At 49.8% G+C, this 22228-nt stretch overlaps 1 protein-coding gene across 1 annotated transcript in view; it reads right to left on the bottom strand.

Annotated features, from left to right (window-relative positions):
* The window catches only part of BCL2 (BCL2 apoptosis regulator), a gene marked incomplete at both ends in the record, with an annotated part of 89128 nt that extends 74636 nt beyond the window's left edge, over window positions 1-14492 (bottom strand). The window contains one exon of the mRNA XM_082015442.1: window positions 13890-14492. Coding sequence (XP_081871568.1) covers window positions 13890-14492 — 603 coding nt within the window. The remainder of the gene's footprint in view (window positions 1-13889) is intronic.
* Between the last annotated feature and the right edge of the window lie 7736 nt (window positions 14493-22228).

The following is a 22228-nucleotide window of genomic DNA, read 5'->3' on the forward strand; positions in this document are numbered from 1 at the left end:
AGATAGATGTGTGCATCCACACACACACAAATGCATTCAATTTTCAATTTAGCTATTTATAGAGCTCTATAATTTTTCCTGGCTCAAGCTTTAGTAAGCCTTCCCTGATGGGGTTCAGTTCACACGGTTTCACAGCCCTTCATTTTGCTTCGAGTTCATATCCACGGAACATCCCCTCCCCATTCCCGCCTCCTCCTAGAATCCCATTTAATGTTTTGCCGATTAAATTGGCTGGTTGCTTTACTGAACTCATCACAAAAACCAGTGGGCTTTGTCTTTCCCAAGGAGCCACATGCATTTTGTCAGTTTTTCTTGCAATATCCTAGTGGCAAGGCTCGCGGATGCAGTTGCGTCTGTCTACAACCCCCCCTTTGCTGATTCAACACACATCTAGAGGGTCCTGGCAGAGAGCTGCATAAAGGTCTTCCAGTCACGTTGTTGCTCCCTGAAGTAGGATGCAATGCACATTTCAGGAACATCTGAGAGTCATGGAGCCTTGCAGCCAAGCTGGCAGCAGTTCTGAAAGATGGGCATCCACAGGATGCTCTTTGCTTACTCCACTTTCAGTGAGATGAGCAGCAACATCGAAGTGCTCAGAGACCTCAGGGCAAGGAAAACTCTTCCCCACCCTGGAGTCAGTCTACTCTTCGGTCCCCTCATACTTCAGCAAACTGGCTTGTCCCAGGGTGAAGGACACCCCTGGCTGATCTAGAACAGTTGGGTCTGGCGGTACTTCATCTCCTCCCATCTCCTTTCCAAGCTCTCCAGGCTGGGAGGCAAGGCTGAAACGCCCTGCAGCCCAGCAAGCTCCTGTTGCATGCATGCCCACTGAGAGCTAAACGCCTGTTTGTGTAACTTCCAGCTAGGCTCTGCTTTCTTCTGGCAAGAAATCACCTCCCCGCCATGTCAAGGTGCAGTGCTGGAGCAGACAGGCACACAACAACAACGAGAGAGACATAACTAATTGCCCCCTCTCTCCACTTTAGAGAGCTCAGCTGATGTGGGCCAGAGGCGTACAGCCTGCATAAAGGACAGAGAGGTAGAGCTCAGAGAGTAAAAAGCTATTAAAACGAAAACCCATGAGGCAGATAACAGCTTGCTGCCAGACTTTTCAAAATGTAAGTGTTGATTGTTCAGAATTTATGTCTAGATTTTTCTTAAGAATGCAATTTCCTGGCACATGGTACAAGTCGCTCTAGACCTGCATGTCAGCACAGCAGGCATCCTGTTGCAAAGGTTATTATGGAACTATTGAATGTTTTCATGCCAAATTTGTCCAAATTAAACCGAAGGGAATGGAAATACTTTCCCTGGATAGGTGGTGGTTGCATTAGGTGGGTTTGTTTATAAGGAGAATAAAAGTTACAGCTAAATATAAAAGCAGATATATCATAATATTGTCTGAGAACTTGAATAACATGTCATTCAGCCTGCATGCTGTGGAAAGAACACGAAGGTCAAGTCTAAAATAAGATCAGTGACTGTTTGACAATAGAAACATGTAGGAGGTAGAGCAGGAGAATTTTCCACATTTTTTTAAATGACATTTTTCTTTCAAAAAATATACTTGTCTACCTTGCTACGGGTCTGATGCAAAACCCTGCTGAAGTTTGTGCAAAACATACTGCCGAATTCGGCATCTTTTTGATCAACCCCCTGGCAAACCTGCATTAGTCATTTGTGCCAACTGTTTACTTTTTGCATTATGTTCAGTTGGGAAAATGAAAGAAGGCTGCTCAGCTAGAGAGTTTCACTTTCTGCTTCAGCCCTCTCATCCTGCTTCCCTGGAAGTCAGGGACTTCAGTGAGTCTTCTGCTACCTCTTAAAGGAAAGGACATCTGGGTTCGCAGCATCGGGGAGCTAGCAGATTCCCTGGCAAGGTCAAAAAACCACCAAGAAAAAGACCCAAAGCACTACTGGAAATACTTTATAAAACCCAAAGCGTTCCTTTTGCCTATCCACCAAAACCTGGGGTGAAGCTATGACGTCAGGGGCTTGCCATTTCCAAAAGTGCAACCGAGGCAGAGGTTTCAGCCCCTGCCCTGCGGCAGGGGTAACCGCTCCTCAGCAAGTCTCGCAGGAGAAGCAGGGAACTCGCAACCCCAGTCTTCCCGTGCGCTCTACTCTTACTCAGTCAGTGATGTCGGAGGTACATTTCTCTTCCCCTCCCACTACACTCACTTTTAAATATAGTTACAGCCACCTACCTATAAAAGGTGTTATAAAAGGAGCCTTGCAAATGCCCAGATCCCCTTCCCCAACAATCCCATGATTTTGAAGCAAAGGCAGAGACAGAAACCAGTCCAAGGCCAAGGTCTAAAGTCAATCCCCCTCTTCCCTTGAGCTGTGGCAGTCAGTCCATATAGATTACAGAGCACATGCCCTCATGCATTCACTGCCCTCACGTCACTCCACAGGAGGACTCTCAGGGTCTCCAGGAGGAAGGGTCTGGGGCAGAGGAGGGAGATGTGGGGGTAGAGAATCCTCTCTTCACAGCTCCTCCAACCTGTCCCTGTTCTCTCGAGGCTCCGCACCAAAGCTCAGGGTGGATGAGGGCTGCTGGCTGCCCTTTGGCAAGCCCAGCCCCACGGCCACCCTTTTGATACTGGGCATCCCCATATTTCAAGCGGGATCCCATGTCAAAATGAGCCACGCGGTGCTTTCTTATTTCTCAAGCCCAAAGATGCCTCTCTGGAGCAGCAGGGGAAGGGAGGGAGGGAAGCGGTCCACAAGGCCTCTGCCCAGGGGAGGGCTTGTCTCCTTCGAGGGACCTCTGATGAGGTTGCGGGAGAGGTACAGCAAGGAGCCGGTGCTTTGTAGCACACCAGCCTTTCTGGGGGGGGTCAGGAGAGTCCCTAAACACAGCCCGGCCAGAGCTCACTGTGGAGCAGGGGACCTGCTCCAGTCCGTGCCTCATGGCCCCTTTCTGCCTGACCTCCAAACTTTGGGGCAGACATGGCCAAAATTAGTATCACACTGAGGTCTGGCACGCGATGGCTTTGACCCTAACGATCCCACTGGGAACACAGAATTGTTCTGGCTCTATTAACAATAATTTGCATGTTGTCTAATGGCCCTGGGAGGAAAAAAATAAAAAGGGTGGCAGGCCCTGAGGGAGGAGAAGAGGAAATGGGAGTGCTGCCATTTTCTTCTGAGAACTGGAAAAATAGGAAGGCTGACTTTCTTACGGAGCCAGAGGTAAAACTGGTCATTGCAAAATTATTTAATATCTAACTAATCACCCAGCCTTTGTCGCTTCAAGGCAGGGTTTTGAGAACCCGGGCCATTTAGCTATACTGAAGAGCTCTTGTCAAACCAGCCTGGTAGGGACCTTGATCACAGGATACTTATTTTAGCAGGACCCTGAGTCTCTCCCAAGGTGCTGGTGACAGACCCTTCATGATGAGGAGTTGCTCTCAACAGAAGGGTCTGAGCTACAGAGACAAAGGACGCCTGCGCACGGTGTTTCTCCATCATACTTAGAGCCTTATGCATAAAGAGCAGTCAGTAACACCAAGCTGCCACAGTTCCAGTCTTTTCTGTTGTTGTTGTTGTCGGCGAAAGGAGTTTTTTTAGGGATCAAAGTGTCCTCAAAACCAAACAAGCTGGCTGCCCATCCCTTCGAAAGGAACAGGTAGTTTATTCCAGCTGTCAGCGACTGCAAACCAAACAGCCTCTCTTCCACTGTCAGTTTTAGCTCCAGGCCAGTTATTAAAATTAAACAGTTTCGTTGTGAGAATGATGTATTTGTGTCTGCAGGGGGGAGAGAAGGGAGCAGAGAGGGGAAAAAAAGAGAGCATGTTTTCTAAAACAAAACCTAAGCCCGTTCACACAGCTTAACAGCGTGCCGGTGCTGCCTCTTCAGCCCATTAAACGTCCACAGAAGTCCCAGCCTGCAGGGTGTGCTACCATGCCCCAAACACCCTTCTTGTTGCCTTGGGGAAAATAAAATAAAATAACAACAACAACAACAAAAAAAAAAAAGGCAAAAAAAAGGCAAAAAAAAAAAAGGCAAAAAATTCTAGGTGCTTGCAAAATAAATCCACTATTACCCTGTGAAACAATCAACTTCAACAGGCATGAAAGAAAGGTACGAAGAGATGCCTTGACAGGTTTCCCCACCACTTGCGGCAGCCAGGCCGGAGAGCAGAGGGGCGAGCTCCCCCTCTCATGGCCCTAAAGCAGCAGGGAGGGCCCCCAGCTCGCCCCCAGGGCCCAGACACGGCTTTAATGGCCGGAGCTGAAGAGTACCAACTTCTAGAATGCTGCTGTGGCCCCGGCGGGACACCACCGCCCCTGGCCCACGCAGGCCCCGCCAGCGGGACGCCCGCGGCACCCCGGGCCGGGCTCCCCTTGGCGCGAGGACGCCCGGGGAGGCGGAGGAGCGCTCTCCAGGCAACGCCCGAGGCAGCCTCACCCCAGTCTTCCACCGCTGTGCGGACGCGCCCAACCAGCCGCTACAACCAGGGTTTTGTACGACGCCTTGTAGATCCCTCCGTGGGTCTGCCCACACGCTCGCTGCTATAGGAGGCTGGATACCGCCGGTTTTAGCCTCTGTGCTGGAAAAAAATAGCTATTGACTCCAACCGGGCAAGGACTTCACACATTCAGTCCAGAGCCAAATACGTAAATTTTCTACTGCTGGAATTTTTTGCAGACTGCCATGAGCTACTGCAGAAGCCTGAACAGCCTCCAGGCCGGCTCATTTACTTGAAGCCTTTGATTGCCACCTGACATTCCAAGCGACCGGTTTTATCTCCTCCCTCGCCGCCGCACTCCAGCCCCGCGAGGAGGAAGGCCTTTCCCTCGCCCAGGCTGCTTGTCACTGCAGATCTGGGCAACGGAGAAAGGAACCGGTCAAGCTGGAACCTGAGAATAACACGGGCATCAGGCCTCCTTCTTGACTGTATTCGGGACCCTTTGCATCCAGCGGCAGACGGGGGATTAGATATTTAGACAGCATGATTTACCGTGATTTGCCAGATGACTTCAGGAGAGGGGCTTTGGATGTGTCTTCCTTGAACTAAATTTGCAGGCACTTGGAGCACGATGCAGGATTTGCTTCTATTATGAACGAGGGAGCCTTTACTTCAGTTTTTTTAACGTCATCTTTTACTTGAGTTGTGTGTGCATTCTTGAGAAGTTCAACAGATTTTACTAACCTACAACGCTGACCATCTTATTCTGCTAATGGAAATGCCAACTCATTTACTACTGCTTTTGAACTTGTCTCCGAGTTATTTTTAGTTCTTTTTTCTTTAGAAAAAAAGATTAGAAACAGGGTCCTCTCCTACATTTTATAATACACAGTCCGAACATGGGACGAATTTTCTTAAGAAAGCAGTTCCTTTCTTTAGAGACAAAGCTGGCAACAGTCGTTCCATCGCAAAGACACGCTACAGGACTTGCCCGTACCGCAGAGGGAGGCATTTCACCGGCCTCCCATCCAAGGACCCCCCTGACTTTCCAGTGACTCGTGCAAGGCTCTCCAGAGCGTGCAACAGGAATTTTGTCTCCTAAGCCTCAGTTCAGCAAGATAGTTAAAACTAACTTCGACCTCATGGTCAAGCTCAAAGGCTTGATTTCTACTCATGTTTTTTTGTTAATGTTTTAAAATTGCTTTTTCTGCCTGTATCTGAACACTTAATGAAGCTTGTGAATGGAAGCAAAAAAGATATGTATCCGTGAAGATACTTCTTATAGGTGCATGTAATACAGCTTACTGCTCCTTCCCCTGAAGTGCCACAGGCAGCTTTTGCACATGGTGGGAATGGAAAAGGAAGGACAATTTCCTTCAAGAAACACCCAATGAACTGTGCTGATACATAAAGGAAAACACTAACGCCGTCAGTTGCTGTTTCTCACACTGTTCTCCCTTTTTCTAAATAAAAACTAGATATCAACACCTGACACTCATCTTTTTAATCAGTTTCCATCACAAGCACTGCTAAGAACATCTGAACAGTAAAGCTGAAAAAGTTTAAGATTAATTTCCATTTAACTTTTCTTTCTTTTTCTTTCCTTCTTTCTTTCTTTCCTTCTTTCTTCTACCTCCCTTCTCCACTCAAATCTCACCCCTAGGTAGTTTCACAATCTGACTCACTTTGCTCTTTCCCAGGCTAGCGAGCTCCAGCAATGACAAGATGTAATGCTACAGATTTGAATTTTACTCTAAGCCCCAAATTACAACGACAGACATTTTGTTCAATATTTTACTGCGTATGACTTCTTTGCTAATTAAAACATCAGCCCCGCTCATGATAGTGTGGAGGGCAACAATACATTTCCCAGACCTGGTGTGCTGTAGAGCTAGCAAGAATATCCACTTCACAGCTGGGTTAACCAAAAAAGAGAGATGCTAATTGTTTGTCCCATATCCTATCGTGTACTGAGTACTAGGGCCAAGAAGAGGAAGTTTAGTTTTGACTCGCATTTGCTTTCTCGAACAACTGCACGACAGCCTCTTTCAATCACTACGTGGGAAAAGAGGGGCCTTTTCTTTCTGATTGTACCCGGCCTGTGGGTACACGAAAGTACCCCGAAACCCACTGAGTTGCCTTTTCAATCAACAAAATGGAATCATCCTTGTTACGCTCCAATAAAATAAAATAAAATAGCAATAAAATGATGTATGCACTGAAGGATGCTGACTATTTCTTTTAACTAACTCTAAACCTGGCAATTTGTAACAGATCTTCAGTCGGTGCAGGAGCAGATTCAGTGATGTGGGTGCTCTTAGCGACACAACAAGCATGTTTACAATTACCTTTACTTTTACAAAACACGTGCAGAAGCAAGAAGTTTTCCTGGCTGGCTGAGACCACCAGTGCATCTACCCCAGTATTCCCAGTCACTGACCAGCACCAGGTGCTCTGGGGGAGAAGCAATGTCACAGATAATTTTGAAATAGCACTCCCCAGAGAAAGGTCTGCCCTCAGCACCTGGTGATCTCATTTCAGCAGCTGATGTTAAATTTACCCCCTGTTTCATCAAGGTGTATGACTGCCCTTCCAAGCAATTTGATTCGAACATCAGTATAGATGTTTTCCTTACCATTATAAATACCTAAACCTTTCCTGAATGCAGCTTAGCACTTCCACTCACAGCTCTCCCATGAAAACAGCTCACAAAGTTTAATCATGCGTTGCAGAAAAGGCTGTTTTTCTCTATTAGTTGAAAACCTGTGGCTTTTTCATTTGATCTTATTTTTCTTGCCGCATATACAAAGTAAACATAACTACAATTGTCCAATAAAGTGCCTCTTCCTGTTCCTATTGAAGTCAATGACAACGCTTTCTAAAATCAGATTTGTTTTCTTACTCATTAACTGTAAAATCCAGAAACCCACGAGGAACTTTCCAGCGAGGGGGATTTAGCAAAGTCTATCGATACACAATAATTATGACAGCAAACTAATTTTAGGATAAAATAACAGAAAATAAATTCCAGACTTTTAGTTGCATTTGGAAAAGTTAGCCGGTTTCATAGTCTTTCAGGAGCCAAAAAAAAAAAAAAAAAAAAAAAAAAGAAGAGAAAAAAAGGCATCAGATTGTTAATGAGACTGAAAGCCAGAGTAAAATAAAAATCCCTCAAATCTGTCATCGGTGTTTGCGTTTGCCAAGAAGGCCTGGATGTTATCCTGCTGGGGAAGAGAAGATTTATGGCACCGCACACCTTCATCCATCCTATTATTATATATGAAATGGAAAATAAAACAGGCTGGTACTGCTCTCAGAAATAATCAGTATTTTGCCGCCACCAAGCAACAAGCATTGTTATTATTATTACTAAATCGGCAGATACGGGAGCAGCCACGAGGTGCTCGTATATAAATTATTTTTAAAAAAAACAACAAACCAAATAGGACTGGGCTCCACCCTCCCAAGGGCGTGAAGGAAAATGAAAGAGGCCGGGGAGGGAGGTGGGAAGGGCCAGGCGCAGGGCACGCCACGGCCCATGGCCGGGCGGCAGCTCCCAGGACGGCGTCCGATGCCCAGTGCCCGGCACCAGCAGCCGTGAAGGAAGCCCGGGCCCTGGGTTGGGGTTATCTGGCTGCGGAGAATACGCTCCCGCTCCACGTGCGATGTCACACACCGCTGCATGGGTCTTGTGATTCTCCTGCTAGAGCTGGGCTTTGCCATCGGAGAAACGCTTGTGCCCCGGCAGAAAAACCCAACTGGAGTTCCTTCGTGGGTTACCGACTCCGAATTTCAAGCTACATACTTGAAAATCTGTGCTACTTGCTGCCCAGCAGAGCTAATGCAGCAGCTTGAGAGAGGCCTGTCTTAACGCAGGCACAGAACTAACTTCTTTCTCAATATTGAAAGTGAAGTAAAATTTTTTAATAGGATTGCTGTTTGAACTTTATGGTTCTTTGCAAGATCAAGGCAAATGACATCATCTCCATGATCGAGACCCCTGGTTCTGACATTTTAAAGGTCACAGTCAATACATATATTTAAAAAAAAAAAAAAAAAAAGACAAGACTTCTGAGAAAATACGCAACCTAACATTGTTGCAAGTTAGGGAGAAAGCTATTATAAATGAAAGGGACTAGAGAACCACAATCATTTTCTCTTTCTGCTACTCCTTTCTTCGGCACAGATCCTCCACTGAATGAATTTCTCGCTCTTCAGCAACGGCAAAAAGAAAAATATTTTGATAATATTTTGAGAATTTGATTATAAACCCACAAAGCCACAAAAACTGGCAAAGGACCTAGAAGGTGTAACACTTGAAACTGCCAATTCATTTATTTAACTGAGTGGATTTCAGACAGTTTCCTTTTACCAGTCAAACAGTGACTTGGGGTTAGCCCCGCTGGGGATTGAGCCGTTACAAAGCCTCACGTTGCTGGCAAAAAAACTGCCTCTGCTCCAGCGCGGGGCGCCCGGCTCCGAGCGCGCCACCATCCCGTGCCCGTCGACCGAGAGGCTTTTGCTCGGGACTCGCAAAAGAAGCAGCGTGCTGCGCAGGCGGGGCCCGGCTGAGCTGCTGGGAGAGCGGCTCCAGAGCCCGAAAGGGATGAGATTTCGGTCGGTGCCCCACACACGAGCATGGGACGGCCCCTGTGTCGCGCCGACATCCATGACCTCTAGCGCCGTCCCAGAGGCAGACGCATCTGCCATCCCTCACCTTCGTGAGGGGGCTATGGACCGTCACGGGGCACGGCAACCCTCCACACTTCCTTTCCAAGGTGTGCCACTGAGCAAAGAGAATTAATGATTTACTAGAAAAAAAAAGAAAAAAAAAAAAAAAAGAAAGAGGAAGCTTAGTGATTACAGCAGTCAACCCAGGAGAAGAGAAACCTGGCATCTAGTTGGTGGTCCAGGAAGCATTTATTCATTTGGCTGTAGACGGCCACCTGAGAAAACACATCAGACAGCAGGAATTAGACACCCCAGTTCCTCCTCCTCCACCAAATGAAGTCTCACCCCTGCAGCAGGAGGAGCCTGGTTGCCAAAGGGGAGGACATCTCGGCAAAACCAGCAGCCATCCGGCAGGCAAAACCTCCCGAGATGTCAGAGATGCGGGTGTACACCCCCCCGCCAGGCTGGAGAAGGTCTCGTAGGCAAACCTGCTGCTACCTTGAGAGAGGCCTTAACCACGGAGCTGCCAGGAAAAGTCAGGGCTTCTCCCCGGCTGCATTTGCATGTGAGGATGGCATGTGAGTGACAGCAGCCGGGCCAGAGGATGCCTGCTGGCTTCGGGACAGGGAGGTTCTTGGGAACAGCGTCCCCATGGCATGCTGAGCGGCTTCCCTCTCTCAAGGAAGGAGCAGCTCCCGGCTGGCTTGGGCAAGGAACAGCGAGAAGCCAGGGACTTCTGCCACCGTTCTGGCTAGGCAGGCACTCAGAGGATGCAAGCGCATATGTTCCACCTGAGGTCCACTTCAGACATCTAAATCCTTCCCCATATCTGGCCTTAATTCTCGAACAGAATAAAGTACCGCAGGAAAAGAACAGAATTGGATGAAAACACACGACCATCACATTCCTGGTTCAAATGTAAATATCGTCATTTAAAATGATGCTTTCTTGGCTGAATTTTCAACATGATGCTGCTTCTCTCACCTGGGCTTCTTTACATCAAAAATGTACTTGTCTACACATACATGACGGTGCCTGTGTCTCCTTCTATAGTTCTCATGCTCTTGCTTTTTCTTGAGCAGCTCAGAGAGGAAGCCGTATGTTGGACTAGAAGCGCCCAGACCTGAGCACGGCTCCCACATACGTTGGGTTATGTGCCCAAAGAGGGAACCCATCACTGCAAGACAAACACGGTTATTTCCCCGCACCGGCTGCATGACTTCAACGTTCCCTACGTCAAAGTCAAAAGTCGCCAAGTGTGACAGCCCGCTGCCAAGCCAGTCCTTCTGCAGCTCAAACACCAGGCTCTAAAAAACGAAATGAAGCCATTAAGTTGTCAATGAGAAAGCATACATTATACCAAGTACCACAAAATTGCAGAGATGAGATGATTCTCCTCTTATTTCTTTTGTAACACAATTAAGATGTTATCAGGCCCAAGTACAATATTGCAGTATCCTGGCCTACATGAAAATCCTTGAAAGCCGCGTTTATTCGCCACCAGAACCACAAGCTAATAATACAGCCTCCGCGCAGGCAGTCCCCATCTGTTGCTTTTTCTAAGTTGCGAACAAACCCATGATGCTGTGTATTGTGAGGGTATTAACAATCCCCAGACACCGTTACCAGCGATGTCTAGTGCCTAAAATTTATACTCCGCCAGTTATATCCCCTTCCAACCTGCCCTTCCATACGCCTCCTTCCTTCTTTGTTTTCCTTGCAGTATAAAGAATTCACATCCTGAAAACACACTGTCAACTTACAGAACCGATTCAAAAGAAATAGATAAAGAAGAAAGACATTTCGGGCAAACTTCAGACCCAAGTGTAAGACACAGGCCCATACAACAGACCCAAAGCTCACACCGTCCAACTTACGCACCGTGTAACACATGCTCGTGAGTAACTCCGACGCTCTCTTCTCTACTACTACACGGCCTCTAATAAACTCTCCACTCCACAACGTACCGGGGAGCCACAATGTAAAGGAGGAGAAGGCTGCAACAGCCGGTGCTCCCACTTGTTGCAGGAACCTGCGTGACAGGAGCTGTTGCACGCAGCCATGCTGAGGTCCTACAAAGCATCACCACCTACAAGGTAACCAGCTGCTTCGTAAGAGCCACTTACAACGCTTTAGTAAGGTCTGTACGCGGGGTACGGTGTAAATGCCCAGCTGAAGACCGAGTGCGTATATTAATATATGCTCTTCCACTGACAGACCCTGAAAGCTAGAAAAATAAAAAAAGAAAATCCACTGCCTTGTGCCATCCTTGATTTCTTCTGTCTGAAGAGAGGATCCTAAAAGCTGTGTTTGCAACTTTAGTTAGTTAGTCTTTTGCTCTTTGTAACCAGCTAGAAGGTTTTGCCTCTGTTTAATAACCCCGTGGCTCAGAGGTACCAGCCATTTACCACACAGGCAAAAGCCACCCCAGGGTGATCTTCTTCTATGTGTATATTACAAACAACACGCGGCAGTAAACGGCATCCCATGCATCCAAACTCTGGAGCTTTTGTTTATAGGAAACCTCAATAAATAACTAAATGGCTATCGATAAGAAGCATCTTTTCCTTTTAAAGGCAGTCCTTGTTCGTAAGTCCGAGTTTCTCGTATTTCTAACTGTCGAGAAACAGCTCCAGCACTCACCTCATCTGGCCAATCACGCCTGGTAACACCTGTCTTTTCACATTCTCGCTTTTATTCATTATTTATGTTTCTCTTTACACAATACACCCGCAGGACAATACATCTCCAGCACGCTTACGGATTTGATCCAAAGCTTGCTGGAGTCAACAGAATGACTTCACTGGCTCTGGAGCGAACCGAGGGCCCCAGCTCCGCAAACGGGCTTCCAGCCTGAGGAGGGACTTACACAAAAGTCAGGCATCCCAGCCCACAAGCGCAAGCGCAAAATCCCTAACCCTTTAGCTGCTTGTCTTTTAACCAGCCGAGGTTTCTTAAAGCCTGAACTGTTTGCAGGTTTATTGGTTTTTTCCCCAGTTACCTGTTTTGTCAAACAAACAAACAAACAAACCAACCACTGACAAACCCTCTGTAGAGATCCATGAAATAGAGGAGCAGGGGATAGATCGCACTCTCCCAAGTGTGGTCCCGACCACTAAGCGCTGAAGTAGTTTTGTGTGTGTGTTCATATATGTGTGTCTGTAGATGTATATGTATTTGTACATACAAATGTATGTATGTATATAAGTGCACAGACATACGCACGCACATTTTTTGTTCCCCCTTCTGGCCCCATGAATCTTGAATTTTTTTCTTCTTGGTGGAAGCAGGGGAGAGCAGGAGAACGATCCTGCCTCCAACGTGACTTGTAGCCAGGGATCTGCAGCACCCCTCTGGGAGGTGCACAATGCGGATTCCTGCCAAGAAAAAGGCCCCAAAGCCTTACTCCCTCTGTTATGGCAGCACGTAGATGTCCTCTGGATCCCTGGACACATATACCCTTTGTCAAGCGGGTTCCGCAGCGGGAAGGCAGCATCTTCATTTTTTTACAGAGATGGCCAATGCGGGTGGCACGTTACTGAGCCTAACGTTGACTTAGCAAGAGACTCAACGCTGAGAATTTAAGGTGGCAATGCTTCACAAACACCGGGCTTGCAAACCCTGTCACTGGGAAACATATACTGTACTTTACATTCCTTTACACATGCCTCTTAAAGGTGTGCTGCCTGAGTCAGCCCTCTGACTGCATTTCACAGGGGACAGGACCTGCAATTGCCGGTCTCCTACCAAGCGGACCTCCACTTCTAGGTGACTTACACCAGCACTCAGCCTACACGCAAAGCTGCTGCTTCTGTAAAACTCTTGCTATTTCTACCCCCAATGAATTAATGCCATAAGCTTTACACACACATACAACAGGTTTGGTTTGCAGGAGAGCGGCTGGGACCACATTTTATTAGAGTATATCAATTAATTCAGGAAAAAAGGAGAGCGATACCCTTCCAATGTCAATGTGGTTAGTTATTTTGGAAAGAGAGAGGGAGGGAAAAAAGGAAAGGCTTTTGATTGACTACCAGTGTAAAAGCTGTCCATTTTCCACAAGTGGAAATCTTCCCTTTCTGGATGACGCTGAAGCCAGCCCCAGCCGGAGGCGATCTCTACCCCAGAAACAGTCACCCACTGGATCAACAACAAATGCTCGTTTTCCCGAACAATCCCACAGACATGGCTCCTGGCACCTTTGTTTCATCTCGAGACAGAGACAGATTTTTCACACTAGGCATACCCTATACCATACAACCCCGTTGCCACCGCAGCCGTAGACGCCGGCACCGGCAGCCACCTGCTCGCCTGCAGCGCTGGGATCCCCTGTTCATCAGGCGCCGGCCTGGCACGTCACCCCTAAGGGGCAGGGATGCCAGCAGGCAGGCACACGCGGTCCCTGTCGCCCCTGCGCCTGGGACCCGCCGCTGCTGCCTCTTCCCGCCCCGCTGCGGGACCCTGCCTCGGCCAGGGCTGGTGCTGCCCGCAGGTGAGGGTGGCTGGGGCTAGGAGAGCGGAGACCTCTAATGAAGAAGGTGCCTTGCTCATCCTTTTTACTCCCGAGTTGTAGCTGCTCCCCGCAATCCCGAACGGCTCCACACTAACCCCACGACGAGGTGAAACTCGACAGTCAGCAAAAGGCCTACGCTGTTTTGGCACGTGCCAGCGCAGACGCCCCCCAAGCAAGCCTTCTGCTCTCCCCTCAGCACGAGTGCAACCCCCCGGCGCTGCCCACCCCGGAGCCCCGCTGGCCACGGGCCAGAGCCGGGAGAGGGAACAAGCGATCAGGGGACGTACCCAGCCTCCGTTGTCCTGGATCCAGTTGTGCAGGTGCCGGTTCAGGTACTCGGTCATCCAGGCGGCGATGCTGTCCACGAGGGGAGACATCTCCCGGTTGACGCTCTCCACGCACATCACGCCGCCGAACTCAAAGAAGGCCACGATCCTGCCCCAGTTAACCCCGTCTCGGAAGAGCTCCTCCACCACCGCCACGAAGCGGCCCCTGGCCGTGAAGGGCGTCAGGTGCAGCTGGCCGGACATTTGGGCAAAGTCCCTCTGGTAGCGGCGGGAGAACTCGTCCCCTGCCTGGCGCAGGGCGAGGTGGACGACCTGGGGTGCGGGGCGTAGCCCCTCGGCCGGGGGCACGTGGCTAGCAGCAGCCGAGCCGGGGGGCTCGGGGTGCGGAGACACCAGCCCAGTGTGATCAGAGGAAGTCCCAGCAGCAGCAGCAGCAGCAGCAACCGCAGCAGCAGCAGGAGGAGGAGGAGGAGAGAGACTCGGAGGCAGGGGTGCCCTGTCCTCGCCGGCAGCCCAGTCGTATCCCCTCTGTGAGAGTTTATAGTGGATGTACTTCAGCACTATCTCCCGGTTATCGTAGCCTCTTCTCCCCGGATGAGCCATAATTCCCAAGAGGAAGCAGCAACAGGAAGGGAGAGAGGAAGAAGAGGAGCAGGATGAACCCAAAAAAGTAAAGCAGCCAATAATAATAAAATTAATAACACCAAAAAATTATAATCCAGTTACTGTATCAGGCACGGTTTCATTCATGGTGGTGTGGGGGAGTTCTCAGGGTCTCGGAGGTACTTTTGTCTTCTCAGTGTTTCCTCCTCGGTTTGAGATGCACGGTATAAATAGGGATTAAAATGCTGTAAATACTTTACTTCCAGGTGCACATTTATTACTTATTATAAATTTACTTTAGGACCATTTCCTCCTCGGTGTTGAAATACATCTTAAAAAATATTATACTGATTCAAAATCAGGTGCATTTTCCCCTAGGTGCTGAACTACCACGGACACGAAGGAGCGGACGAACACACACCGTAAAAACTGCAATTCAATACGATTTGCTAAACAGCCTTGGATGAACGTTAATCCAACGCACTTTAAGCTAGAAACCTCAACACTGCTTTTTTTTTTTTTTTTGTTAAGTTACACAAACTAAATTTCCTCTGTGAAGTACTTACTTGGACTATAAATATGTTCCTCTGTCAAGTTTCCTCTAAAAAGAAAAAAAATAGCAACAACAAAACCCAAACATCGTAAGTCTTCAGAAACGTTAAGTTCTGGCCGCTTTGATGCTTCAAGTCACCAAGGGGATGGGAAAGGGACAAAAAAAATAAAAAAATAAAAATCTCTCTACGATTTCGAATGTTTTTTCCCAGACTCCTGTTTAACAGACATCTCCAAAGATGTGTCAAAGCTCAGAAAATCCCGCCTCGCAGCCCGGGAAGGCGAACAACCCCAAGGAGACGGAAAATCCTGGAGACCAGATGAACCACATTTGAATCCAAGCTCTCGCAGAAGTGCTCCGTTTTTCCCTCCAGTGCAACGTACAGGCATACGCATTTACGTAGTTTCATTCAGACACCGATCGCAGGAGCCCGGTGCTTCCACACACACGCACGCACACACCAAAAAAATAATGAGAAATTAAAAATTGTATTCAGGCAATTACTTCTTTTTCACAAGGAAGACGGCAAAAACCGTAATAAAAAAGCGAAAACAAAAATGAAGACGGAGAATTGCCTTTGACCGCGGCTCCGGGGAGAAGTGCCATTTCCCGAGCAGCTTTTGTATCGGAGGAGGAAGAGCCCCCGCCGCGGCCGGGGCGTGTGTGCGCTGTGACCGGTGCCGGTGGGGACCGCGGCCGCGGCGCCGCTGCCCGCCCGCCCGCCCGCCCGCCCGCGCAGCCCCGCGCACCCCGCCGGCTCCGGGTGGCTCCTCCGGGCGCTCCGCGCTGCTGCTGCCGGCGGCGGCGGCGGCGGCGGCTCCGGGCGGCGGCTCCGAGCGGCGGCGGCGGCGGCGGGCGCGGGCGGGGAGCTCTCCCGGCGGCGGCGGCGGCGGCGGGGGGGCGGTGCGGCGGGGGCGGGGAGAGGCGGGGAGGAGCGGAGCCCGAGGGGGAGGCCCCGGCGCCGCGCGGCGCGGCCGGGCGCGGTGGGTTCCTACAGCCCCGCCTCACGCTTCATTCAAGAAAAGGGGGAGACGGGGACGGGGGGGGCTAAAAAAAAATTAAAAAAAAAAAGGCGGCGGGGGGAGGCGAGCAGCCCCGCGCAGCCCGGGCCCGCCCTCCACCGCCGCGCGGGCCTGGGGCCGCTGGCGGGGCGGAACGGCGCGGAGCGGCGCGGAGGGGCGGCCTTGGGGCCCGCGCCGCCGTCGCCACCGCCACCGTCTCCGCCCGTGCGGGGGAAGCGGGCAGAGGGGCGGGCAGGGGGGCAGGCAGGCAGGGGGCCGGGTGGCTGCGGGCTGCTGGCCCTCCGCGGGGGAGCGCGCCCCGCTCCGCGCCTCTGCCGCCGCGCCGGGCCCGCGCGGGGGGTGGGGACTGCTGCAACTGCGCGGATTTATTTCTAACATTTTTTAAAAAAGGAGAAAGAAGAAAAAAAAGACGGGGGCTGTGGGGAGAGGAGGGAAAAAAAAATCGCCTTTTTAAAAGCAAAAGTGCCGCGGTGGGGGCGGCCAGGGGCTCCAGGCGGGGTGGGTCGGGGCGGTCTGCCCCGGCAGCAGCCCCTGCGCGGCCGCGGAGCCCCTGCGGGGCCGGGGCCAGGCCGGGCCCCGCCGGCCGCCTCTCAGGGGGTCCCGCACACCTGCTGGGCACAGGCCGCCCGGCCGGTTTTCAGGCGTGGCCGTGGGACAGGCGGGGAGCTGGATTTTAGGACTTTTTGCAGAGACGGGACTCCGACTTGTCCCCCCGCCCGGCCTGAAAATTTTTATTTATTTTATAGATTGAGGAGGGGGCAGCTGAAGTGCTTGGAGGTGGGATTAAGCTGGAGCTTGACCAAAGAAGCGGAGTTAACCTTCGACGTAGGCCGAAGCCGCAGCGCTGGGGAACAGCCATGGCTCCGGCCCCGCTACCCCGACACGCGCGGTCAGGGCAGGGATGGGTGATGCTTGGGGCACCCCCGGCCGAAACGGGGGCCCAGCCCAGGGCAAAGCCAGGCGGAACGGGAGCAGGAGACACTCGGCACCTTCCCCTGCTTAATATGAGCGGGGGTTAAAAGAAAGAGATGCTGGATAAATTCTGCCGCTTTTTGTGCATGCGAGGGTGGCTGGGATGATGATCTCATATACAAACTGCCCGGAACCCAAAGGAATAGAATGCATAAATAAAGCTGCGACGGCGCGTCTGTGTGACGGGGGAGATAGGGGACACATGCACGCCGCCCCCCCAGGTCTCCGTTTTCGGGGTCACGCTTCCTTCGCACGCTGCCCCACCGCGCGTGGCTGGCGGGCGGCAGCCCTCCTGCGCGAGGCGGCGGCGCTGGCGTGGGGCGCGCGGCCAGCTGCTGCTCCCTCCGGAAGGAGGGGAGGTCGCGGCGCCCAGGCGGGGAGCGCGCCCCGCGCGAGCCGGGGAGCGGTTTCGAGGCCGCACGGAGGAATTTGCCGGGAGCGCGAGGAAACCCGCGCCTTCCCGCGTACCCGAAGAGGCCTCCAGCGCGTTTAACCGTTCTGGCGTCCCTTATTTGGCGGGGGGGAGGCCCGACACCAACCCTAGTGACAGCATTTTCCACCTCGCCGCCCGCCGGGGCGCCGAGCACGTGCCGGTGCCCAAAGGCACTGAGGCTCCGGGGGCGGAGCAGAGCGGGGCGTGGCGGGGCCGTCAGCCCCGCCCCCGCCGGCCGCGCCTTCCCGGCGGGCGGCTGTTGCCACCCAGCGGCCGCCGCTCGCCCCGGGCGCGGCGGTGGCTCGGTGGGACCACCCGCCCCGCCCCGTCCCCGCAGAGCTGGCAGGGACGAAGGGCCCAGCCGCCTCCCTCACGCACGCCCGGGGAACCGGGGGAGTAAGGCGGGAGCGGTCAGGGTTGGTTGCGGTGGGTTGCGTTGTCGGGGACTAAGAGGGAGGGAGGTTGCCGGACGGCAGGTGACGGGAGGTCACCCTCAGCCGGACGATGCTCTAGGACAGCCACGGGCGAAGGGCTGTGCCCCACCGGTGCGTGCGTCCAGCCCACGGCGCGGTTCGGTGCTGAGGCGCAAGCTCGCCTCATCTCTGGCTGTGTAAAAGCCTTCAGAAAGTCAAAGGCGGCTTTGGGGTGAGCTGAGGGGTGGCTTCTGATGGCAGAAATGTAGACAAGAGATCCGTCAGCCAGGTAAAATCACCGCCTTTATATTCGAGAAATAAGAAAAAAAGAAAAAAAAAAAAAGGTGTCATCTGAATACGGAAAGTAACCTGACATTTCCATGTAACACACTACGGTTTAAACGGAACAAGTGATGCAGAAAATCAGAACAGCCATAACCAACCGGGCTGCTGATTCAGGCCGTCACTGCACTAGTGACTAAATCTGATGCAGTTGGTCCCACGACTGAAAATGTAGCTGACAAAGATGTTAAGTAACACAGCAAAACTGTCTGGGTAAGCTGCACGATGTCGGAGCAGGATCAGTTTTCATGCCCAGAGGATAAATCAGTGTGGGACTGATGCAGAAAAGACAGACGCATATAAAATCAATGAGCTTTTGTAAGGAGAAATTGAAAATATCACTGAAGTTGCTTAGGATATTTAAATGTGTTTCCTACGCAAAAATGGAAGTAAGACCCACTGAATGAACAGAGTGTACTGAGGGCATATAATCAGTAAAATAAAAGAGTTTCAGAATTCATAACTGATTTGTGATAGAAATAGGTACAGCAAAACTTTATGAGATACTCTGTTTGGAATGGATTTATTAACGATGCTTCTTTCCCACCAGCTCTACATTCAGCACTTCGCTATAGGAATGATAGATCCCAGCCTTTTTAAATGTTTAACAGGAAAATAGTGGTCATGGTTCACAAGAAAGCTTGCTAATATCAAACACCGCTGAGACTGTACCAAAAAAACCCTGAAAAACACAAAGGAAAATCCTAGGAACTGTTTGCTTTAAGCAAGGATATTTGGGATGAGTCATGGGAAACAAAAACTGTGCCTTGGAGAATGACAAATTGGGTCTCTGTAAAAAGGCAAAATAAAATTATGTGCATTTAAACAGCCTTTCTTTCTTTCTTGTTCTTAACTTAATGTGTCAAATGCGTTGCATCTGACCTGCATTTATGATTGTAATTGGAGGGAGCGGCATCTTAAAACCAATTATAATGCTACCTGAGTGGGTGATGAGCTTCTATTAAAGTGTCACAAGTTTGCATCACAGTACTGCTTTTTACCTTGCTTGTTTGTTTGAGCTCAGTGGGATAAAACAACAGTTAAAAAGACATGCAAAATAAAGGCAATATGTTTTGGGGGGTAGATAGAAGAAACCAGCCAGAGAGGCTCAGGATTTATCAAGAAACATGGAATCAGCACATAAAGTCGGCTAAGAAACCATTACAGTGCTTTTAGGTGGCAGAATAACATGCTGACTGCTAAAGAACTGATCCAGCAAATCCTTCTGCACACACATTTACCTTTATATGAGCTGGCCCACCAAAGTTAATCAGACTAATGAGAAGAATCAGCTATATCAAAGACTGAACTCAATTAGGAATGCAAATAGAAGGTAACGTGAAAAAAACCTCCCCTGACAATTAGGAGCAGGAGCATCGACAACAGGTCTCAGTCAGGTCTGGCGGTGTGAAGGACAGCTTATTTTCGTGAGACGGCTTTCTTACCCATGCTTGGGCAAGGACCAAACAGGCAGGATCCTGCAAAGCCTGCTGTTTCTTTGATAGCTTCCCAGATGCCCGATGTACCCTGGATGCATGATTAACAAATGCTCTAGAAAAGTTCATAATGCTTGGCAACACGGAACTTCCTGACAGCCTGAAAGCGGACACCTTTTCCCCGTACCTTTTTAATTAACTTCAACAGGATTTCAACAGCAACCCTGGTTCCTGGTGACCTGCCCACCCTTTTATTTCCTTGGCTCATAAGCAGGCAAGTTGGAGAGAAGCAAGCGATTGTTTAAACCCTGCCTGAGCCGGCATGAAACAAGTGGGGCGTATGTTCGCGCCGTGTGACAGCACTCCAAGCGAGCAAGGACATTGCCATATTTTTTTGCTGTAAATCTGCAGAGATTTTCTGTTCTAGAACAAATTGAAACAAAGCAAACCCCCCCAACATAAATATTGAGTAACCTAAAAGTAGTATTTAGAATGGTATAGGTAAATGCAAATATGACAACTAAAGAAGTGCTTTGCCTTACGATGTTCTAGCACAGCTTAAATACTGGGTTTATCGAAACGGTCCGCTAAGATTGTGCCCATGGGCGGGGAAATTTTGCCCATGTGAAAATTAGCAGCCAATGGCACTGTAAATGCTTGTTGGTGTTCTGTCCAGCGAGGCACCTGTGGGTGCTGCCCGCAGCCGTGCTTCGCCTGGGTTCCTCCGTTCAAGGCATTCAGTGCTTCTCCTTCCCACACCAGCACGCCTTCCACCCTGCATGCCTTTGCGCCTGCAAGAGCTTTCCAGCTTGCCCTGGCTAAAACTAACCATGGACCGCATGATCTTTCACGTTTGTTTCTGTCCACGTGAGACCGCGATCCCCACGGATCCACGGTATCTCTGCCAAGCTGCATGAAACGCCTTGAAAACAGCTCTATTCTAGAGACTTGCGTGCGTGCATCTAATCCTCTGCTATCAGCTGCACACCACCGTTTATTGCTAAGACCCTCTCATCTATTTTGCTCATTTAGGCTGTTTAGGCAGCAGCTAGGGTCTGTCGTATACAATACTTTATCAAACAGCTTTCTGTGTGTAAAAAGTGTAGGGAAAAGAAGCACCCATGAAGCCTGGATGCATATTTTCCTCATTTTTAACCAGGACGGTGGCAGGTTAACCCGAACAAACTTCTTCGTTTCTTCAGAGGGCGTTCCTGAAATGGGAGATTGCCTTTCATCCTGCCGGCATTGCAAATGCTACAGGTGTGGAGTGGATCCTTTTTGGCTGGAAGCGCTTGCAGAGCAGAGAATGCTACTGTAAAACGCTTAAAGCATGCTCAACCTGCAATTATGGTTTATTTCATGGAGCTTAATTGTGCTCATCAGGAAAGGCAGCTGGATGAGATACTCGGATAATATCCTTAGGGTCCAACACAGCAAACAGTTCCTGACTTTCAGACCCCTTTTACTGTGCTCATCCCTCAACCACCTTCACTTCTTGCCAAGGTAACAGAAGCCCCATGGTCTGGATTGGAAGGAGGCAAAACAACTGCACCCAGCTCTGGAAATCCTTCTCTTTGACACCTGCACGTCATCACTATGCAGCGATAGGGTCTTGTCTTTACAGTACCTGAGCTGTCTTCACTACCTTTCGCCAGCTACCAACCTATTCTTGCCATTTGGGCGATGCCGCGTGTGCCCTTTCTTCTTTCTGCTATGGAAAAAGGAATCGGAGACCCAACTCCCCAGCTGAAAGAGCAGAAGAGCGAAGGAGACAGTTTCAGCATGGAGGAACAGGGAATGGGAGGAATCTGCCGGACAAATAGGAACATCCATCTCTGATCCATAAACTTTGATTACACCTGTTAAGATTTCTCAAAGTAAAAAGGGGGAAGGCATTTTCTGAGCCAAAGCTCTGAAATAAAGACTGACACACTTTCTTTGAAGCACCTGTTAGCTTTGGAAAGGATATTCCCTTCAGTTATAAGCTACCTAAACCTAATTTTGAATGTTCTTAGACTTATTTTTATATACATTACTTACAGCTGGTATCTTTACAGATTTAACACCTTGTTTTGGCCAAGGGAGTTGATTCTCAGTGCTTGGTAGCAAGATTTAGCATTAGTCATGTATGTTTTGCTCTTGCTCCTTGTATTTATTTACATTGCTTTAGCAGCATTACTGCAGAACGAACTTTATAGTTAGAACTCGAAAGGTTTAAAATTAACACGGGGATTCCCCTCCAGGCTGAAAACAAACTTGTTATCAACTTAGAAAAATAAAATTTCAGACTGGCTGCGTGGTATTCTACCACAGAGGAGGTTCGGTATCATATTCTTTCATCAAGGTTTCCCCAAACAGCAAACCTTCCCAATCAGCTTTATGAAAGGCTTCCCCACGCCCCCCTCCATCAACTTAGATCCACGTCTTTAGGGGTTTAAAAAAACAAAAAAGAAAAAAAAATGAAAAAAAGAAGTATTTGCACTTTCTGCTTCCTCCAGTGCAAGTTTCTGTCCCAAAGCTTAGCAGTATTATTTCCCCCCCTCCCACTGCAGACCATCAACAACG

The sequence above is a fragment of the Phaethon aethereus genome, assembly GCF_964289735.1.
Source record: "Phaethon aethereus genome assembly, chromosome: 2".
In the NCBI taxonomy this organism is placed as follows: domain Eukaryota; kingdom Metazoa; phylum Chordata; class Aves; order Phaethontiformes; family Phaethontidae; genus Phaethon; species Phaethon aethereus.